At 32.2% G+C, this 18,482-nt stretch overlaps 2 protein-coding genes across 2 annotated transcripts; one reads left to right on the top strand and one right to left on the bottom strand.

Moving 5' to 3' along the window:
• The first annotated feature begins 5,910 nt into the window (after positions 1 to 5,910).
• Positions 5,911 to 9,301, top strand: Manf (mesencephalic astrocyte-derived neurotrophic factor). Its single transcript, XM_066288851.1, has 3 exons — positions 5,911 to 6,260; positions 7,336 to 7,460; positions 8,679 to 9,301. Exons 1-3 carry the CDS (start codon positions 6,182 to 6,184, stop codon positions 8,979 to 8,981), a joined length of 507 nt encoding a protein of 168 aa, XP_066144948.1. The 5' UTR covers positions 5,911 to 6,181; the 3' UTR covers positions 8,982 to 9,301.
• A 1,140-nt stretch (positions 9,302 to 10,441) lies between these two features.
• On the bottom strand, positions 10,442 to 18,012 carry Indy (I'm not dead yet). Its single transcript, XM_066288845.1, has 10 exons — positions 17,853 to 18,012; positions 14,468 to 14,654; positions 14,215 to 14,416; positions 12,912 to 13,108; positions 12,715 to 12,854; positions 12,015 to 12,180; positions 11,761 to 11,941; positions 11,563 to 11,700; positions 10,959 to 11,201; positions 10,442 to 10,902 (listed from the first exon to the last, which is right to left on the bottom strand). Coding segments are annotated over exons 1-10 (1,722 nt in total). The 5' UTR covers positions 17,854 to 18,012; the 3' UTR covers positions 10,442 to 10,635.
• Between the last annotated feature and the right edge of the window lie 470 nt (positions 18,013 to 18,482).

Here is an 18,482-nt window from a genome sequence, read left to right as displayed (position 1 = left end):
TTTTTTTACCCTGCTTTTTGAAAAAAAAAACAAGTATGTTTAGGAATAAACAGTTCTGACTTGAATTAAATTTAGGACGCGTGACAAAATGAATAAAAATGCAATAGAAATAATAACTGTTCGTCTTATCGTTGAAAATTAAATTTCTAATTTTCTCTTAGTTAATAATTTCTGAAATTGTAGTCTCCAAATGTTTTCACACATTATGAAACATCATTATTTTGCAACCAAAAAGAGAGTCCAATAACTGAACACAATATATTTTCTCTAATTTTAACCAATAAAGCGATAGTTTTCTTAATAGAAATCAGTAACTAAACAGTTATATAATGAAAGCAGATACCTTAATTTCATTACTGTGTTAGGCCAAAAATCTAACTACACCGTAAAAAACGGTATAAAAGTGTCCTAATAACGTTTTTATATTCCTCAAAAATGTTCAAAAAAAGTGAACCTTTTTGAAAATACGCCATTCGGGGTTTTTCTCGATTTTACAAAAATTACTCGCGAAAAATTAAACCGGCAAACATTAGTGACCGGAAACTTAAATATACTAATGTTTAATAAAACATCAGAAATGTTCACCCTGTACATTTGTCCTATAACCGTATGGAGTGAGGTCGTTTCAAAGAAAGCCTTAATATCGTTTTCAGCAAACACCATACCCGCACTGTAATTTTATCTTGGAACTGAGTCATGGTTAATCCAGTATGACTTAAAATTCTTTTATGGAAGTTTCTGACACAATAGCAATTACATTCACATAAGTAATTAAATATATATGTTCCTTTGAAATAAAATTTCAAAGCAGTATTGTCTACTTGTACATATATCGAAGATTTGAATGAATGTTTTCCATTCTTTTCCATCATAATAACAGAAAAATGATATCTAATTCATTAAGTAACGACCAAAAAGTCAAGTGTACGTATATGTGGTGAGGTCATTGTGGTGTATCAATTAACGATCTTCGCTGCTTCAGTCGGATTTAGACAAGCAAAAATTATGTATGTAGAAAGTACCCGAGATCATTGACCACTCGAAGAAGGTGGAGGTCGGTTTTATTTTATTGGGAAGAAAGTTGTAGTACCGTGATTTTTGCCGGTCAGGTGCTTTGTTAACCGCTGCTTTATTACCTTGCAACCTGAACTTAAACGCTTTGCTAAATATTCACGTCTTTAATGACAACCAGCTTTCTCCCTTTAAAAATTTCCCATTATCTCGGCTGATTGAAGATCGAAATGGGCTTATTTTGACTTGTAATGTTTTATAATCAGTCAGATTTTTTTTTATTATTGCGCTTTCTACAATATCTCAGCAGGGAGTACTCCACATGCCGCCTTTTCCGATTATTTTTTCTTGTTATTATAGTATATTATACTCGGTGTGTTATAATATGGCTATCAAGCTCCACACAACAAATGCATAACTTAGCAGTTAATCATTGATATGATGGAACATAAATATTACCCAGACATGTTACCAGCACCCATTACTAGGAGTTCCCTGCGTGACATGACCGTTAAGTCAACATGAGTGTACCACCTTAGAGAATTATAACATTCAAATATTTTCACGGAGTCATAGATGAGTGGTAACTCATTAAAATCAAACGGAAAATAATAGAGATGATATAATAAAAAAACAAATTAGCGGCGTTATGTAATCTTAACCAACCACCGCAAAATAAAATATAATACTGCAAATTGTTATGGGAATATGATTTATAATTCACTGGTTTCGCTTGGGTTTGTAAACAATAATTACGAGAAGATGGGTGTTTATAAAAAAAAGTGTCAGGGAAACCCAGATTTTTATCTCCTCGCTCGTTGTCCGTAATGGTGATAATGATAAATGTTGTTAGACTTAACCAGCAATATTTTTGTCTCATAATTTATGGAGATATCATATCTACAAATGTTTGGATCAGAAAAAGTGGAAATATCATTATTAGAGCCCAGCTCTCGTTCGTGGGGAGTCGCTTGAGCAAATTCAAATCCATTGTTGGTCAACTATGTACAATGAGTAAGAAAATGACATCTCGTTTAACATTTTCTTTTTCATACTTTTTTAGATAATAACGAGCGCTTTAACGCTTCATTGGTGGGAAATTTAAGCTGAACATGAATTTAATTTATTTTATTACAATTTACTTACATTCAATTTAATGTAAAGTGTAAAAATATTGAATAGTTATCCGATTTTCCTCCAGATTTGACCCATTTATCAACATGTAGGAGCGTATCGAAGGTGCGTTAATGCAAAATTTATTAAACCACCAATAAATTGGTGCCAGGAAGACAATTCATTTATAAAATACCCGTTATGGAATAACTTTTCTCAAATATGGGTTTAATAAGATCTGCCTTAATCTCCTATGAATGTAGTCCTCCTTGTTTCCCGAAGTTTGTTTTCCTTCACAACCTCTACAAACTGTCATGTCTACCCAACTCCTAAACATTTCATTCGACTGGCTCTTCCTTTTACTTTCTTTTCAAGTTTGTCTTCATATAGGACCACGTTTCGCTAATTTGTAACAAAAATTACCGCTACCATTAAATTCATATTGGTTTTGTTTCAAAAATTCATTGGGACGCGTTAAAGGCAATTTTACTACAAACTTTGCGGAGACAATATTATACGCATAAAATTACACTTAAAAATGCATCCACCTACTTGATACACCCATTGATAGATAATTGCATTTGCCTCTATGATAAATGATCTATTCAGGCATGGTAAATTACTAAAAATATGCAATCAATAGCCGTCCGATTAATTATTTTTTTAACATCACACCTTGTGCAATGGCGTATTGATTTATGATATAGAATCAATGCCCCTAGTTGGAAGGTATTTTTCATAAATTGAATGCACCTATAAGTTACCGCCTTCAAGTATAGCAATAAATGAAAAGGTAAATGGGTGAAACATTGTTTTGAAATTAATGGGAGCAATGGTTGTCTGCGTAGCAGCACCTGTTTGAGATAGGACGTCTATACTTTGTCGCTGTCGTTATATCGGTGGGTAATTGATGGCTTTTGGAAGTTTTATAATGATATAATAAACATACAGCCGACGTCAAAGAATCAGTATCAAAAATAATTATTTCCCAGTTAATAAACGGAAACACGGTGTCTCGAATAAAAATTTACACGACATAAGACACCGATTTGAAATGTAGCATTCGCTATCTCTGTATTTCAATTCATATACTTTTGTGTCAGGTTGATTCAAACAATCGCACCTAACTAAAACTCGCCTTGCGCATAAGAAAAACATATGAGTTAACTGGACTATTAAAAAAAAAGTATAAATTAATATTTGAAAAAGTTTCTGCGTTTTTACGTAATGCGGATTTCAGGATATCCTGTATGTTCATTGGTGCGTTGTCCTTGACTTTATGGTGTCTAAATTAATATGTTACTTATATTGTTGTTTATCAAGACCGAAATAAATACCTATCTGGTGAATGTGCTTAATAATTAGGAAAAAATGCCCGATTACATTTCACTTCCAACCACTTTTCTTCTACAGTGGTCTCCCCCATAATTAGTTCATTCCTCAAATCCTTGATTCAACATTATTAAATAGAAACATTTTGATGAATGTGCTATGCAATTTTGCGAAAGTCTCACTATGGCCATAGGTGAAACGTAACCTTAGAATATTTTCTAGTTATGGTGAAATTCAGTCCAGATTAACTGTCATTGATTTCATGACTTTATTATTCCTTAAAGCAAAATGAACAAAAGAAAAGAGATAAACAATACCACATTTTAATACGCAAACCCTATAAACAAATAAATGAGGTTGTGCATTGACCTAACACTTCATTATTTCCCTATTAACCACATACTTATTACGAAATTACCGCACTGTAAGATTTTTTAAAGACGCGGTGTATAAGATTTTTAAATTATGTATATTAGAAATCATTCCTTGCACACGCCTTCTTAGATCAGAATATTGATTAATGTTATTGTTGCTGTGATTTGGGTCAAAATAAAAAGAGGGCTTATTCTTAACAACCAGATCACGTGCTGATTAAACAATACATTTCAAGGAGTGGTTCCCTTCCTTCCGTTGTTTGGCGGTGCCCTTCTATAACAAATAGTGCGTACCTCCGGACATTTTATGACCCACTTGCTCATTATATTCCTTGTTGATATAGAATGAAAAATCCCAAATAAGGGATTGAAATAATCGATTATTTACAGATCTTTTAGTAGGGATATGTTAGACAATACCGCTGAGTACATACTCTGCGTGATGTGAGAATAAACAGTCCAGTAATTCTGAGGAAACTAGAGAATTATATAACAATTTCAGATATTTTCAAATAAATGTTAACATGTCACACCCATTAGAAAAATTTCTCAGTGACGCTTAGTAGTTCAGTTTAATAGATTTGGAGGAGAGGCGAAGAGAGGTGAATAAGATGACCTAATCTCCTGATATGACATTTCTCGACTTTTTCGTGCGGGGGTAGTTTGAAGTTCTCTTCCCAAACCTACTTCAATAGATAATCTTCGGCAATGTATTCGTAAGGAATGCTGACTTATAAAATCCATTTGCAGACCAATTTGTCAGAGCGCCATCATAGAATTTGAATTTATATAAATTGCAATTGTTTGGCGATAATTGCATTTTGAGTACCAAAACTAAAAGACATTATTTCTCAAAAAGGTGGCTTACCCCGTGGCTAAAGAAAAAATGCAACTTTTAATTTAATTCTCCATATCCAATAAATATAAAAATTACAACGACGTGCATTGAAAAGTCCGCCACGCCGTGTAATAGTCCGTCGAATTTGGATATTTTACAAACTGAACAATGTAATAGAGGTAATTTGAAACTTAAACTGTTCGTTCGAACCTTTAGTAAAAGATCAAAAAAAGCAGGTTGCTGGATAATAATGTTGGATGATAATCCATTTCTTTTACATCATAAAACTTAAGTTGTCTACGCCACTCACCTGGATTTGCCGCCCTGTAATTTACAAGCTCAGGGCGGAAATTGCAGCTCGACTATCATTTTTTAACTTGGCCTAAAGATGTTTGAAGCGACTGAGTTCTTTATTAAGACTATTTTAATTACATGCGAGTTAGAAATAACGAACTAACAACGATCTTTTAGCTAAAATTAATCCAATTGTTTTTGAGGTTATGATGAAACAAATGAGAAAAATGGCGCGAAACTATTCAATACTATCATCCTGTCTCTCTCTCTGAGTCACATAACCTGGGAATCGAAGACGAGGATAGATTTATGAGCTGTCGGTACTGTATTGCACATATTTACGTTCTTTTTTGGCTCGCGCCTCGATGTATTCGTACTTTCTTTTATCTGCTGGGATTGATTGACCAACATACCTTTAGCTCTATTTCTTTATTAAGGAAACATCCCCTTTAAGTGGCGCTATAACACTTCACAATGGAATGTGTAGAATGTAGATCAGTACAAGCGTATTGGATATAATCAGATTTTGGTAGCGGCATCCTTTTTTGCCCTTTAATAAGGTTTACAATGCAATGTCTGTAATCTGAATATAAGCGGTTCTTTAACGGATTTTTCCTCGAATTATTTTTAAAGAAACATGTTCATTTATATATTAAAAGGAGTTTGAAGAAAGTTCTGGATTAATTTTTCAGAGAACTAAAATAAATAAATATGTAAAATCTTATATTATTGAAATTAGCTTAAAAGGGTTATCTAATGAGCATATAAAATAGACGTATCCACTACCAGATTTAAATTCTGATTTTCCTATCTTTGATTATTACTATTACTGATGATCAATAGATTGCCGAATGAAGAACTTGAAGCACATCACTACAAGCAACGTCATCACGAGATATTACGTCCGTTTTGACATTATTCTACGTGGACCAATCACATTTCGCCAACACTGACGTTCTTTCATTTGTGTATTGTACATTTATACTGTTGATTTTTGAGAATTTTGCTTTAAAACACCGAAAAGTGATAGTGTTCAGAAAGAATAATTTGTCCCTATTAGTGAGATTAATTTTTGGATATTGAAATACTTTATTGCAAAGTTGAATTTTTATATTGGTCAATAATAATCCGGTAACACGTAATTTTTAGTTTCTTTATTCTAACCTATAAAGGTACTCCTCCAATTATTTACGGATTTTTTGCAAAATTGTAACTTAAAATGGAGGTTCATGTAGTGTTTTTATTTTGTCTGGTATTTGCTTTATCTGTACAAGCCCTTAAACCGGGAGAATGTGAGGGTAAGTAAACTCATATAACCTTTCAAATTTTTTGTGATGTTTATTATACCAGAACAAAAAGGGCCAGGAAAAACTTCTAATACGTATGACTCCTTTGTGGAATAACTTAAGCTTCAATTCCAAGCAGTTGTAATATTATTCCAAGCTCAGCCCTAATCTTGATTTCGCTTCATTTTGTGAATACCTGAATATCTTATTTTAAAGTAGATTTTTGGTGACATCATATATTTCTAACCAAATCTAAAAATATGACATATGGTCAAGTGTCGAGTGATTCTCAATAAAATTGTTAAGTCCAAGTTACCTTTCTTGAATTAAAACATATCACATCATGTCTCAAATTCAACCCCACATCTTGACTTCACATCATTTTGTGAATACCTGAATATTATATTTTAAAGTAGTTTTTTTGGTGACATCACCTACTGCTGGCCAAATCTCTGATCATATGAAATATAATCAAGTATCAAGTGATTCTTAATAAAATTACTTGACCAAGTTGGCTCTGTTCAATTCAAGCATATCACATAAATTATACCACTTAGATTATCACATTGTGCATGATTTAACCATCAGTGAGTTTGACTCTTTTTTTATACCTTATTTTTCTTTATAATGTATCTTAGAACTATTAAAGGGTAATAAAAAAACTTTGTAAGAACTTTGTTTATTGTAAAAAAATTGTGTTCAAATGTATGAGATTATTACAACCTATGTTCTACTAGGTATTTTCTTATCTGTCAAATTAGTTAGATACTGTTACTATCCACCAAATTTAAAATGCAATATACCATATCACATATGTAATTTTTGCAATAAATGCACATTGTAGATTCTTCACAGGTAAAGGGAACCCATCACTACTGTTCTGGTTACATTAAGGAAAGCAAATTTTATTTAATTCCTTTTCTAATTTACTTTACTTTAAACCCCTCTGAACATACCCTTGGATACATCTATTCAGCTGATTAATAGTATATTGATTTTCATAGTAGTCAGTTCTTAGTACCGATAACTACTAAAGCACATAGTAGGAAAGTGGCTCCAATTCTAATAATTTATTTATTTTCTTCAGTGTGTATCAAAGTTCTTGATAAATTCAGGAACACATTGTCAGAAAATACTTTGACAGACTACAAGAAGATTGAGGCAGAGTTCAAAGATTTCTGCAAAGGTGTAAAGAACAAAGAAAACAGATTTGTAAGTATATGTTTTCAAGAAAAGTATGTTATACGATAAATTGTTTATACATTTAAGTTCAAAATAATATAATTTCTTGTTTTAATATTATCGAACTAACATGTTAGCCTCTCGGTTAACTTGCTGAGTTCATTTTAACCATTTTTAGAGAGGATGTGAAAAAATTATATTTTTACAGTATATATGATTAATCAGTAGGTACTTATGATCATAGTATCTTAGAGCCACCTTTAGCAAAGATGCCAAAATAATCAAAATTTTTATAGACAATGTATAAAAAAGCATTCATTTGTAAAATGTGACTGCTTAGTTATAAGAATATGTTCCATATTTTTAAAGTCTTTCAGCGTACTCGTTAATATACAAGGTGCTCTAGTTAAAAAAAAACGAACTTTAGGCAGGTGTAGTGTCTAACTGTAAAAATTTTAATTTTGAGCCACCTTGTGCAAGGTAGCAGCAGTTTTTTGCATAATGCAAATTCCTGGACTTTTCCAATCTCCAAAAAATTTAATAAATCTAGGTTTTTACGATTTTTTTATACATATAACCGACAAAGTCGCATTCTAGAAAATATTTTAAGTCGATAGAGAAAGATCGATTACCTACTTTTGCAAATTTTCGAAAAGGTCATGTGTCGTGTTTTTCTATTGAATATATTAACAATTATGATGGAAACGTTATTGTAAACTATTTGACTATGTACATATTTGGAAAATGAAAAAACGATTACTCGAATAATCTGTAAGTAATTCAGTTATTCAAATTTAAAGTGGATAATTGAATAATGATTATTTGAATAACGTCGAATTATTCATAGTTTATTTTATTGCTATATACGGAAATATTCAAATAACTGTTCAAGTACTTAAATCGGAACTTGATGTTTTGAGTGTAAAGGGTTTTCATTTTTATTTTGATCATTATGCAGCTTTACCAATACGTCTAAAAAGAACAACAAAAGTTACAGAATTTAATATTTATTCTTTTCTAAAGCTTTAAGAATATAAACATCAAAAACTCATAAAATACCACCATTGTTCCATTGTCTTTCAATAGAAGTTTTACTGAAAGAAGACACTCTGTATAAATTCATATTTGCATAAAATTTTAAAGTGTACCCTTTTATGTGACTGAGTGTTTAAAAGTAGAGTTAGCAGATTAACATTTTAGGTCACCAATATAATCATGTTGATCCCATTTGCAACATTTTATTTTCAGTGTTATTATATTGGAGGGTTAGAAGAATCTGCAACAGGTATTCTAGGTGAAATGTCTAAACCCATGTCCTGGTCACTACCATCAGATAAAATTTGTGAGAAACTGAAGAAAAAAGATGCTCAAATTTGCGAACTCCGTTATGATGTGCAAATTGATCTAAAAACTGTCGATCTCAAAAAACTAAAAGTCAGGGACTTGAAAAAGATTTTAAATGACTGGGGTGAGGAATGTGATGGCTGCATCGAGAAGAGCGAATACTTGAATAGAATAGAAGAGTTAAAACCAAAACACACTGAACTATAATGTGATTGAATTTCTAATTAGATAGATTTTTTTAAGTGAGTGTATTTGACTTGGATGAATGTATGATGCGATAATTGGAATTTATCATAACAGAAATATTTATTTTCGTGTATGATGTCTTAGGAGATTTCTACTTTAAATAAATTGTGTAATTTGGCTTATGTGTATCCATTATTATATTTTTTTCTTTTCTTTAGTTAACGCGATAATTAATCAGGAAAGAAAATACTAATTGATAATTGATTTAGTTGGTAGTTAAATTATTTTGATTCTCTTAGCAGCTGTCAACATTTGGAATAAAAAGTGTTCAGTTAGCTATATCTATTATGTGTTTTTATTAGCGATAACAGTGAGAGCCTGAAATAATCCTTGAATTTCCCGAAAGAGATACTTATATTCCTCTACCTTTTCATATTATGCTTCAAGTGTCCGTTACCTACGGTAACTATGAACGTAAACTCCAACTTTTATTTAAAAATTTAACAAAATATAACATACATGCATATTGTTCCAACTTATTAAAAATCAGATATATTTAATAATAATCTCTTGATAATTCCTGAAGTAATCTACATTTAAGTTTGATTTTTTTCATTTAAATTTTGGAAAAATTCAATTATTTTTTGATACCCTATATCTTTGAATTTCTAAATATTAAAGGGACAACTAGTAGTGGTATCTGTAAATAAATGGTGCAAAAACTATTGGAATTGATGAAGAACGATGGCCTAAATATATTTTTTTCAATTCAAGATTGTTATGAGTATATAACCGAACCGTAAATGGTTGGATTTTCTGTTAGATTACTGCACCGCTATAGTTATTTTTTCTCTGTTATGTTGGCTACATTCATGTGTACAATTTAAATGGGATAAAATGTGTCAGCAACGGGGTGACGGAGCCGCTTTAATGAAGTGGGATAATTCGTGAAATAGGAACTGACTAGCATCAGATATACAAGAAATACTGGTATTCCTGGTTACATTGGGACTTCTAATCTATCTTTAGACCGACTGATTCGTCGATGGGGAAATCTTATATTCAAGCACTAGTGTTCATGTGTAAGGTGTGACCAAGAGCACCACGTTCCATAAACTACAAGCATGTTATTAAGGCAAATGAAAATATTTCAAAACTAAAGGTAATTTGTTTATCAAGAACTTAAACACAACCGTTTAATTCTGCCGGAAATTCTACTGGTCCTAATATCTCAGATCACCCATGAATTGAAAATGAATTCGCTACTACACTCTGTATATTATTGGATATCCGGAATCATTTTGTCAATAGTTTTTAAAAAAGCGTATGATTTTTTTTTTATTTGTGTTTTTTATCGTATTCAAGTGTACATACACTGTTTTCCAACTCCTACTCAATCGGAAGATTCCATGAGTTGGAAGGATCTGAGAATGTTGGCAACAGTAAATCTAATGGCGAAGTCATAAATAAAACCTATACTCTAAAATTTATTATTTTATTAAGATGTATTCTGCACGGTTTCCGCAAGGTCCTCATGAGTTCTACATTGCTATAAAAACTTATATCACAATTTTGGTTTTCAATCCAGACATATCGGATTACTGTCTACAAAAGCGTCGATTGTCGTCACTTCTAATTAATAATTTAATTTATTTGTCTAATACCCAGTATAAATTTAACCGCCTTTATGCATCGCATTCATAGCCCAATCTGGAAACTGGTCGAAATCCCATATAACATTGCCCAAGAAAGGAAATACAAGGAACAGAGTGCACAGTGATATTACCACTACTCCTAAACCTGCTTTAGTCATTTCTTTAGAAGACATATTGCAGGGGGCGGCTGCTATCGCCATTGGCGGGGTTGATACTGGTAGACAGTATGAGAATGAACAAGCAAGGGTGGCTGGCATCATCAAGTACATTGGATGAATTTTTGCTACCTAAAGAACAAGATAAATATGCATAACCCCATATATTATATTGTATAGACTTTTACCAATGACATTTGCGCTAACACTGGCAAAACCACATTAGCCACAGCAACATTGCTGGAGAACTGGGTAAGGAGAGTGGCAATAAGGCATGATATTACCATAACCCAGAAACGAGGTAACGTAGCAAACCCATGCAGATGATCTGCGATTAACTCGCTCATCCCGCTCTCTTTCGAAGCTTCCGCTAAAGCAAATCCGCCTCCAAGTAGAAAAATTAGGCCCCATGGTAGTTTTTGGTGAACCACCTGAAAGTTTTATACGCAGTGTGTAGTTTATAAACAACACCCTGTATATACGGGGTATTGTATGAGGGGCAGTATGAGGAACTCCTAAAGGGTATATAGAGAGATACATGTTTGGAAGGGACCAATCTTGTAACACGGAAAAAAATAAATTGAAATTTTTTGAAACAGCTGAAAAACCAAAAACGATTTTGTTCGTCTATTCGCCACGTGACTGTATTCTTTTGAATTTGACACTTTTTTCCAATCAAGTCCAAATCTGTATCTAGTACTGTTTACGAGGACCCCATGCTGAACATCGTTATTTCGAACGTACTGTATATATTTTTTTGATGAAAAATACGATAATGAAATTGGTACAAACCTTCCACGTAAGAAGCGCATGTGATGGAGCTTTAGGTCGTTTGTTCTCATCTTTACTGAATATGTAGATAAACTCGGGATTTGAAGGTATTAGAAATAACAAAAGGACTACTATCAGAGCTGCTGTTGCGTCTTTGACCTAAAAATTTTCTTTGTCCTTATTTCCACATTCATACCTTACTAGAACTGATATATGTACCTTATGTTGAGTGATCATTTCAGCCCAACCGGCAATAAACTGGGGCTTTCTGAAAAACCATAATACTACAGAAAGAAGGAACAAACAACCAACAGCCTTTTCATGGAAAGACATCCGCCCCATTTCAGTTAATTTCCGGCCGATTAGTTTCCCGGCAACTTTTTCGCTTTGCATGCCAACTCTAAAAACAAATTATTGTAAAATGTCGATTTAAGTAAAGATTTTCAAAAAGAATGTGATTATTTTGATATTACTTGATTCTTTTTGCATCAGCGGAATTCGGCCTAAAAAGTCCCATATACCAAAATTGCAACCAGATCACAGTTAAGTACATCATTATCAACATCATTGGTACGTTGAGAAACAACCACTTTGCAAATTCTACGCCTGGGCTGTCACCAAAAGTCCCTTCGAAAATACCTAAAAATCAATATATAACTTGTTTTACTGTGTAAGTGAAGTGAGTAATCGAACTTTTTTAAAATATTTATATTGAAACATGAAAATATTTAAAATTATTGGATTAGCGCATTCTCACGAATGCGTTTCTTTTATAGTGATTTTGACACACTCATGTAAAAAAAATCTTCTTTATTTGATGGCTACGGTTATTTTAGAGCTGCAATTGGAGTGTTATTTAGGGTTTTTGATTGGTATCTCTGGACATATTTGGCGAATTTTCATTTTTTGGGCAATTAAAAAAATCACAACATGTTTTCAGAAAGATGGCATTTTTTATCTTATCGCCCTATATCTGGGAAATAGTTCACCCTATTTAAACAAATAAAAAATGTTTCTGAGGTGAGAGTGAAAATAATCACCTTGAAGGTTGGCCTAAAATAAGAAGACTGAATAAAAAAATGATTGTTTCCTTTGGATAAGCAGGTTTAAGTTGCATCCACAGTAAGGAAACAATAATCAGGACAATCAAAGGGCGAAAGCCACATTACATACCTTTAAATGTTAAATTAGTACCACTTCCTATGATACACCCATTGCCCCCAATGCAAGCAGCGAATGCTGTTGACATAAAGTAACACATGGTTTCCCTCGTGGGCCTCTTTTGCTGTTCTTCGTCTTCAACGTTGGATTCCCTGAAATATTGAAAAAATCCTTAATTACATGCTACTTTTCATAATGAATCAACGTACCTAAGTTTCTCATCAGGTTTCTCATCTAGAAAAGGAGTCTCAAACATCTGCCCTATGCCTTGCTCCTCCAGTTCAGTTAATGTGGCCTCTATTATCGGAATCATCATGGCTGTAGCTGCCGTATTAGATATCCACATAGATACTAACATAGTTACTGTTACTAAACCCAAATTGAGTTTTCTTGGGCTGCATCCTACCTATAGCACCAGAAAAAGAACTAAAAGAGCGACGAAATGTCGGATTGTAATATCTCAATTTGGACATTTCAATAGAGACATCTTTATAACTTTAACAAGAAGCTAATTTTCATGGAAATTAAAGAATCGATGAATGGCTTGCTCTACTTTGATGATTTTTATATGGAAAATATCTTTTTGGAAAAACTTGATAATTACCGAGAAGATTTTTTTCTAAGAAACAGTTTTTTCCCTGGATTTTTTTAGCGTTCTTACAGAAGTAGGTACAGTGAATAGCAAATCAGCAACAAAATTACAGAATCAAAATTTCTAAGCAAAAAATGGGTAAATATCTGAAAATCATAGGCTGCCAGGAAGCTGAGGGACGTAGTTTATTCAACTTTCTCTGTAAACGTAATTAAATAGACTAGACTGCAGTAATGAATATCAAGTGGACACCTAATCAGGTGTAGATTTAGTGGACTCACTAATTTCAACAAATCCACGAACAAACTGCTTAACCTCTTTTTAGATAATTGAGGTAAAAGACCAAGGAAGTTTTATTGTTTTTTTAAAGTGGAGTAAGTTTAAGTTCAATAGCCTTCAAACCGCCTTACTAATTAGCTACTTTCAAGAAATTAATAACTATTTAATTTCTTTTTTAGGTGAAAATTTTTATATTCTTGTAAAAAGCAAAATCTTAGTATCGATTTTTTTCTGAGGTACTTTACATTTACTATAGGTATAGTGGGAAGATAGATATCCTCCATAAACCGTAAAAAGGTCAAGCGGAAAGAACTTATATTGGTATAATGATACTGCTGAAATCCCAATTATTGAAGTATTGCAATGATCGGTAGAAACGTAAAGTTTTGGTTAAATTGAAAATGGAGGATTGCCATTTGTTAGTTACTTTACTTCCATGAAAACCACCAACCTGTAAACTTATCAGGACATTAATAATTTACTCTAAAGTAATTTGGCTTTAAATAGTTTATGCTTGAGAACATGTTAATAACCCCGAAATATTTAATGCTGAAGCTGATGGAAAAATTACAACCATATTCGACTCAACTTCTTAAGAAACATTGAGCATAAGGCCTGGAACAGTGGACAGTAATACTTACCATCTTAATGACATGCAGAGCCACCCTCCTGTGTAAATTGCAATGTTCTACCGCTAGGGCAATAATCAACCCTCCCACAAACATCATGTTGGTCTCTTTTAGATAGCATAAAGAAACCCTGTCCGAATCTAATACTCCCATTAGAGGAAACAATACCATTGGTATCATAGAGGTTACTGGCAAGGGTAGAGCTTCAAACACCCTATAAAAAGGAAAATTAAAATACTTATATCGTATTTATCTTCAAACGTACCAATAACCGGCCATGAGGAGGACCACATAAAGACATCGCAAAGCTGCTACGTTATTGAGGATAAATATTGGAAGAAGGACTATTGGATATAAAATTATAAACAGGGTTTTCCAGTATATCCGTATAGCATTTAGTATCAGTTGACCTCCAGTTGCCATGTTGGATGATAGATTTGTTAAAGGATTCACTGAAAAGAAAAACTGAATTATTAGCAAAAAACCGCAATTGATATTAATCTATTTATAAGTTGGAGATGTAGAAAACTTCTATAATGGAAATTTTATAAAGTATACGATAAAATTGATGTACAAAAATTCATGAGGTGTTATATGATCAAATAGGGAGGAAGTGAAAGCAGTTTTTTTTATTATACATTTAAGAATCTTTATATAGCAAAATATGCCGCACAAAAAGAACAATGGGAAAAATAGCCTTAAAAAAAGTTTTCTAGTAGTTCTACTCTTATTAAGTTGCTAATATAAGTTTTATTTATGTGAGTACACAAATATATTTTAAAACGTAATGGCTTGAAAGTCATTTTTCGGACGTTATCCCAAAGCCGAAACATAATCTGATGTCCAGGAGTGTCCAGTCAGTGAATTGGTGGAAAAAAAGATTTTTGTGAATTATAGTTCAAAGGAAAGTGAACGCTAAACTTGCTCATATTTTTAGTTCGAAATGTTTCACTAAATTTTAATGCTTTGGTAACGGTGTCCATAAAATTCGTAGAATTGCCATGGCAACAAGTTAATTGACAGTTGTTAATGGCGGCTTATTAGGAAGGGTCAAGGTGATTCAGTGAACCAATCAATTACAAGTTAAATGGAGTTTAGTATATATAGCGATAATAATTATTATAATGTTTGTTATATTTAAATTATTATATTCTATAATATTCATAAATATTGTCGCTCTCTTATGACTTAACAAAGTCGTTATTGGGGACTGCCATAACCTTGCAGACTATTTGTAAAAACATTTTTAAATGAGAAACTGAGTAGTGACATAATGAAAATTGTAAAATGATTGCTGCTTCATTAGTTAGCAATTTTAATGAAAAATGTCGTCGGTTCTACCTTCTTTCTTATGGTTATTCCCGGTTTGGCGAAGCTTTTCATTATACAGGGAATCTCTAAAAGATATTTAAAATGTTCTTTTGTCGATTGCTGAGATTAGAATATGTTATAGCCATATTTTCCTTAACCTATAGGTTGATAATAACAACAAGTGGTAAAATGAGAATGAAAAAATAAATTTTTAGCCATACTATTAACATCGAAAATTTTATGGAATTAATTTGTCGGGTATTTTTCGGAATGAGGAATTGATAAAAAATTGTAAGTAAATTGTAGAGGATTTGACATATAATCTCCAATAGCAAAAAACGGGTACATCAAGAAATTTTATTATTTTTCGGCAATGTAGTATGAAGAATTAATTTTTTTGAGAGAAACGGAAAGTTTTTATGATATTTAATTTAAAAAATGATACGATATTAAAAATTGAGGGTGCCTATAAAAATATTAAGTTTTGTTCAAAAAAAGGTGAAAATTTTAACAAAATAGCAAAATAAATTGCTTCTTTTTTTTCTTAATGTATACAAGTAAAAAGTAAGAAGGTTTATCCAAAGATATCAAGTTGTGTCACAATACTATTTGGAAATAAACTGCTGCAACATACCTAAAAATTATTACCGTTACTTTATCAAAAAAAAAACACTGTGGAATTATTTCAGACAGCTACACTAATTTTAATTTTTAATATTTTTTTAGTAGCTGCTAACATGCGATGAGATATTTGAACCATATTGCTAGGGCCGACCTTAGCAAGTCTGACGCCCCGGACGAAAGTTTTCATCACCGCCCCTTTATCCTGATCTCTTATCTCTTTACTCCCGCCAACCAGAAAAGTGCGACTCCCCGGATCTCCCATAAGACCGATACTGCATATTGCACAAATTCCTATGTGAAAACAAGTGATAGTCATTAAATGTCTCATACTGCATGTACAATCCCACAATTACGATATCATAGTCAAGTTTATCGGATGCCTTTGATAAGTTTAAACATGATCCCATTGTCATACGCCACCCTCCATTAATTACAAGATATTAAAAATTAACTGAAATATTGAAAATAGTTAAGTTGTCCCGCATTATAAGACAACTTGCATTCGTCTCTTTGCAAATTTTTGAGATCTGGTTATTTTCAAATGTTTAAATAGAATGTTCGCTGTTCTAGCTCTTTTAAAGCTTGATTTGTTTTTAATTGACCGTATGATTTTACAGTAAAATAATCGTTTAAAAATATCATACTAACCCCAGACCATTTGTATTCTAACTTTCCCACGAAATTTTGCAATAATCGCCTCCATGACCTTTATTTGGACAATTAATTTATATGCCAAAGATAACTAAGAAATGGCATAAACAATGATCGACTATTGTTGGTTATTACCATCCAATTAGTATTAGTGTTAATAAATTCAACAATTTTTGATAACCTCATATGCTACATTTTTTGAGGCCATATTTGAGCGATGGCACATGAAAACAACATTTTAATTTGATATCATCTTGATGTATTATGTCTAATTTTAATTCAACCTTTTTGCAATTGAAAAAAATCTATTTGCTTCATAAACTTTTAAAATTTCTACCTAGCAATTATATCAATTAATTAGGTAAGATCACTTGATAACAATTAAAAACTAAAATATTTCTGTTAAATATTCAGTTAGTCAGAAATTGTGTACGATAAACTAATGTAAGAACTTAAAACTTTAGCCCATTCACCGATATACTTAAGTGTTAAAAATACAATGTGGCTCAAATAGGGTCTATATATATGACTATTTTGAGAACAATAAGCCAAGAAAATGGGAAAAGTTTAAGACAATTTAATAACTGTTCAATGCCGTTTTGAAAACGAATTTAGGTTTTTGACTTAAATTCCGAAAACGTAAAACCGGAGTTTTCGAAAAAGTATTGTAACTTCCCGAATTCATCATATATTTCAAATTTATTAGGATACCTTTTTACCACTTGAGAAAAAATGAAAAAAAAATTAAATGTGGTTACTAAAAATTGAATGCGCAATGGTTAGTTCCCTTAAAATTGCCCTAAAAGGTTTAGAGACTAAAAAAATATTTTAAAATCAAAAGATTTTTTTTTTTAAACAAGTCAAAAGCGAAAAAAGTAAAAAATCATTTTGAAGACGACATTGAACCGGTTATTAAATGGTCACATTTTCTATTAAACTCCCAGAAAGATTAATTTTCAAGCTCTTCTAATTTTCACAATATCTATACATGTGGTCCCAACTTGGGCCACTCTGTATTCCTTGATTGTTACCGGTGATATATATTTTTCGATCACAATACCTACTTTCTATGCTGCTTCAACAAATGAAGACAATATTTCCTCCACTAACGATGTCGCCGGACAGCAGCTGTCCAGTGAAAATGCTTTTCGAGCAAATCGAACTCTATCACTATTTTAGGGAAAAAGACGCGCATGGTAAACGGGCACAAACTAAGAAATTGCTTTAAAGAAATTCCCTTTTATAGTGAGCTTTTACGTCTTCTTTTAAAGTTTACAAACTGCCTAATGTTGATAAGCAATTTGTTGATTAATGAGGTTTGTCGCATACAGAACATCATTGCTCAGCGAAAGGTTGAATCAACAAACATGTTTCTTGACCCAACATATGCCCTCAAATTAATAACTTTGAAAGTTTTAGATCAATGCCACGATTTAAGCCAAATTTTTTTAGGACTTTCTTCTTGCAAACGGAATTGAATGATATCAGTGTAATTCATTTAAACTGGTTTATATAATATTACGAAATGATAAGTGGTCCTAATGATAAAAATGGGATTGGTCCCGATATGACTCTGGGCATAGCAGGGGTCAAGAGTGTTAATGCGCCCCTTAGATTTTGCACAAATATTGGAACTTCCTTGCAGCTCTCCGAACATATTGATCTTGAAATAATTCTGTTAGATCAAAAACAAG

Source organism: Euwallacea fornicatus, chromosome 12 (assembly GCF_040115645.1).
Source record: "Euwallacea fornicatus isolate EFF26 chromosome 12, ASM4011564v1, whole genome shotgun sequence".
In the NCBI taxonomy this organism is placed as follows: domain Eukaryota; kingdom Metazoa; phylum Arthropoda; class Insecta; order Coleoptera; family Curculionidae; genus Euwallacea; species Euwallacea fornicatus.
Note: the sequence above shows the minus strand (reverse complement) of the source record. Positions and strands in the feature narration are given on the sequence as shown.

What these genes read in the sequence shown, in the direction of transcription:
- Manf (XM_066288851.1), top strand. Translation starts at nt 6,182, where the DNA reads ATGGAGGTTCATGTAGTGTTTTTATTTTGTCTGGTATTTGCTTTATCT. An exon ending in TAAACCGGGAGAATGTGAGG is followed by an intron (nt 6,261 to 7,335) that starts GTAAGTAAACTC and finishes TATTTTCTTCAG; the next exon opens with TGTGTATCAAAGTTCTTGAT. An exon ending in AGAACAAAGAAAACAGATTT is followed by an intron (nt 7,461 to 8,678) that starts GTAAGTATATGT and finishes TTTTATTTTCAG; the next exon opens with TGTTATTATATTGGAGGGTT.
- Indy (XM_066288845.1), bottom strand. An exon ending in CTCCTCATGGCCGGTTATTG is followed by an intron (nt 14,417 to 14,467) that starts GTACGTTTGAAG and finishes TCCTTTTTATAG; the next exon opens with GGTGTTTGAAGCTCTACCCT. An exon ending in AAATGATCACTCAACATAAG is followed by an intron (nt 11,701 to 11,760) that starts GTACATATATCA and finishes GAAAATTTTTAG; the next exon opens with GTCAAAGACGCAACAGCAGC.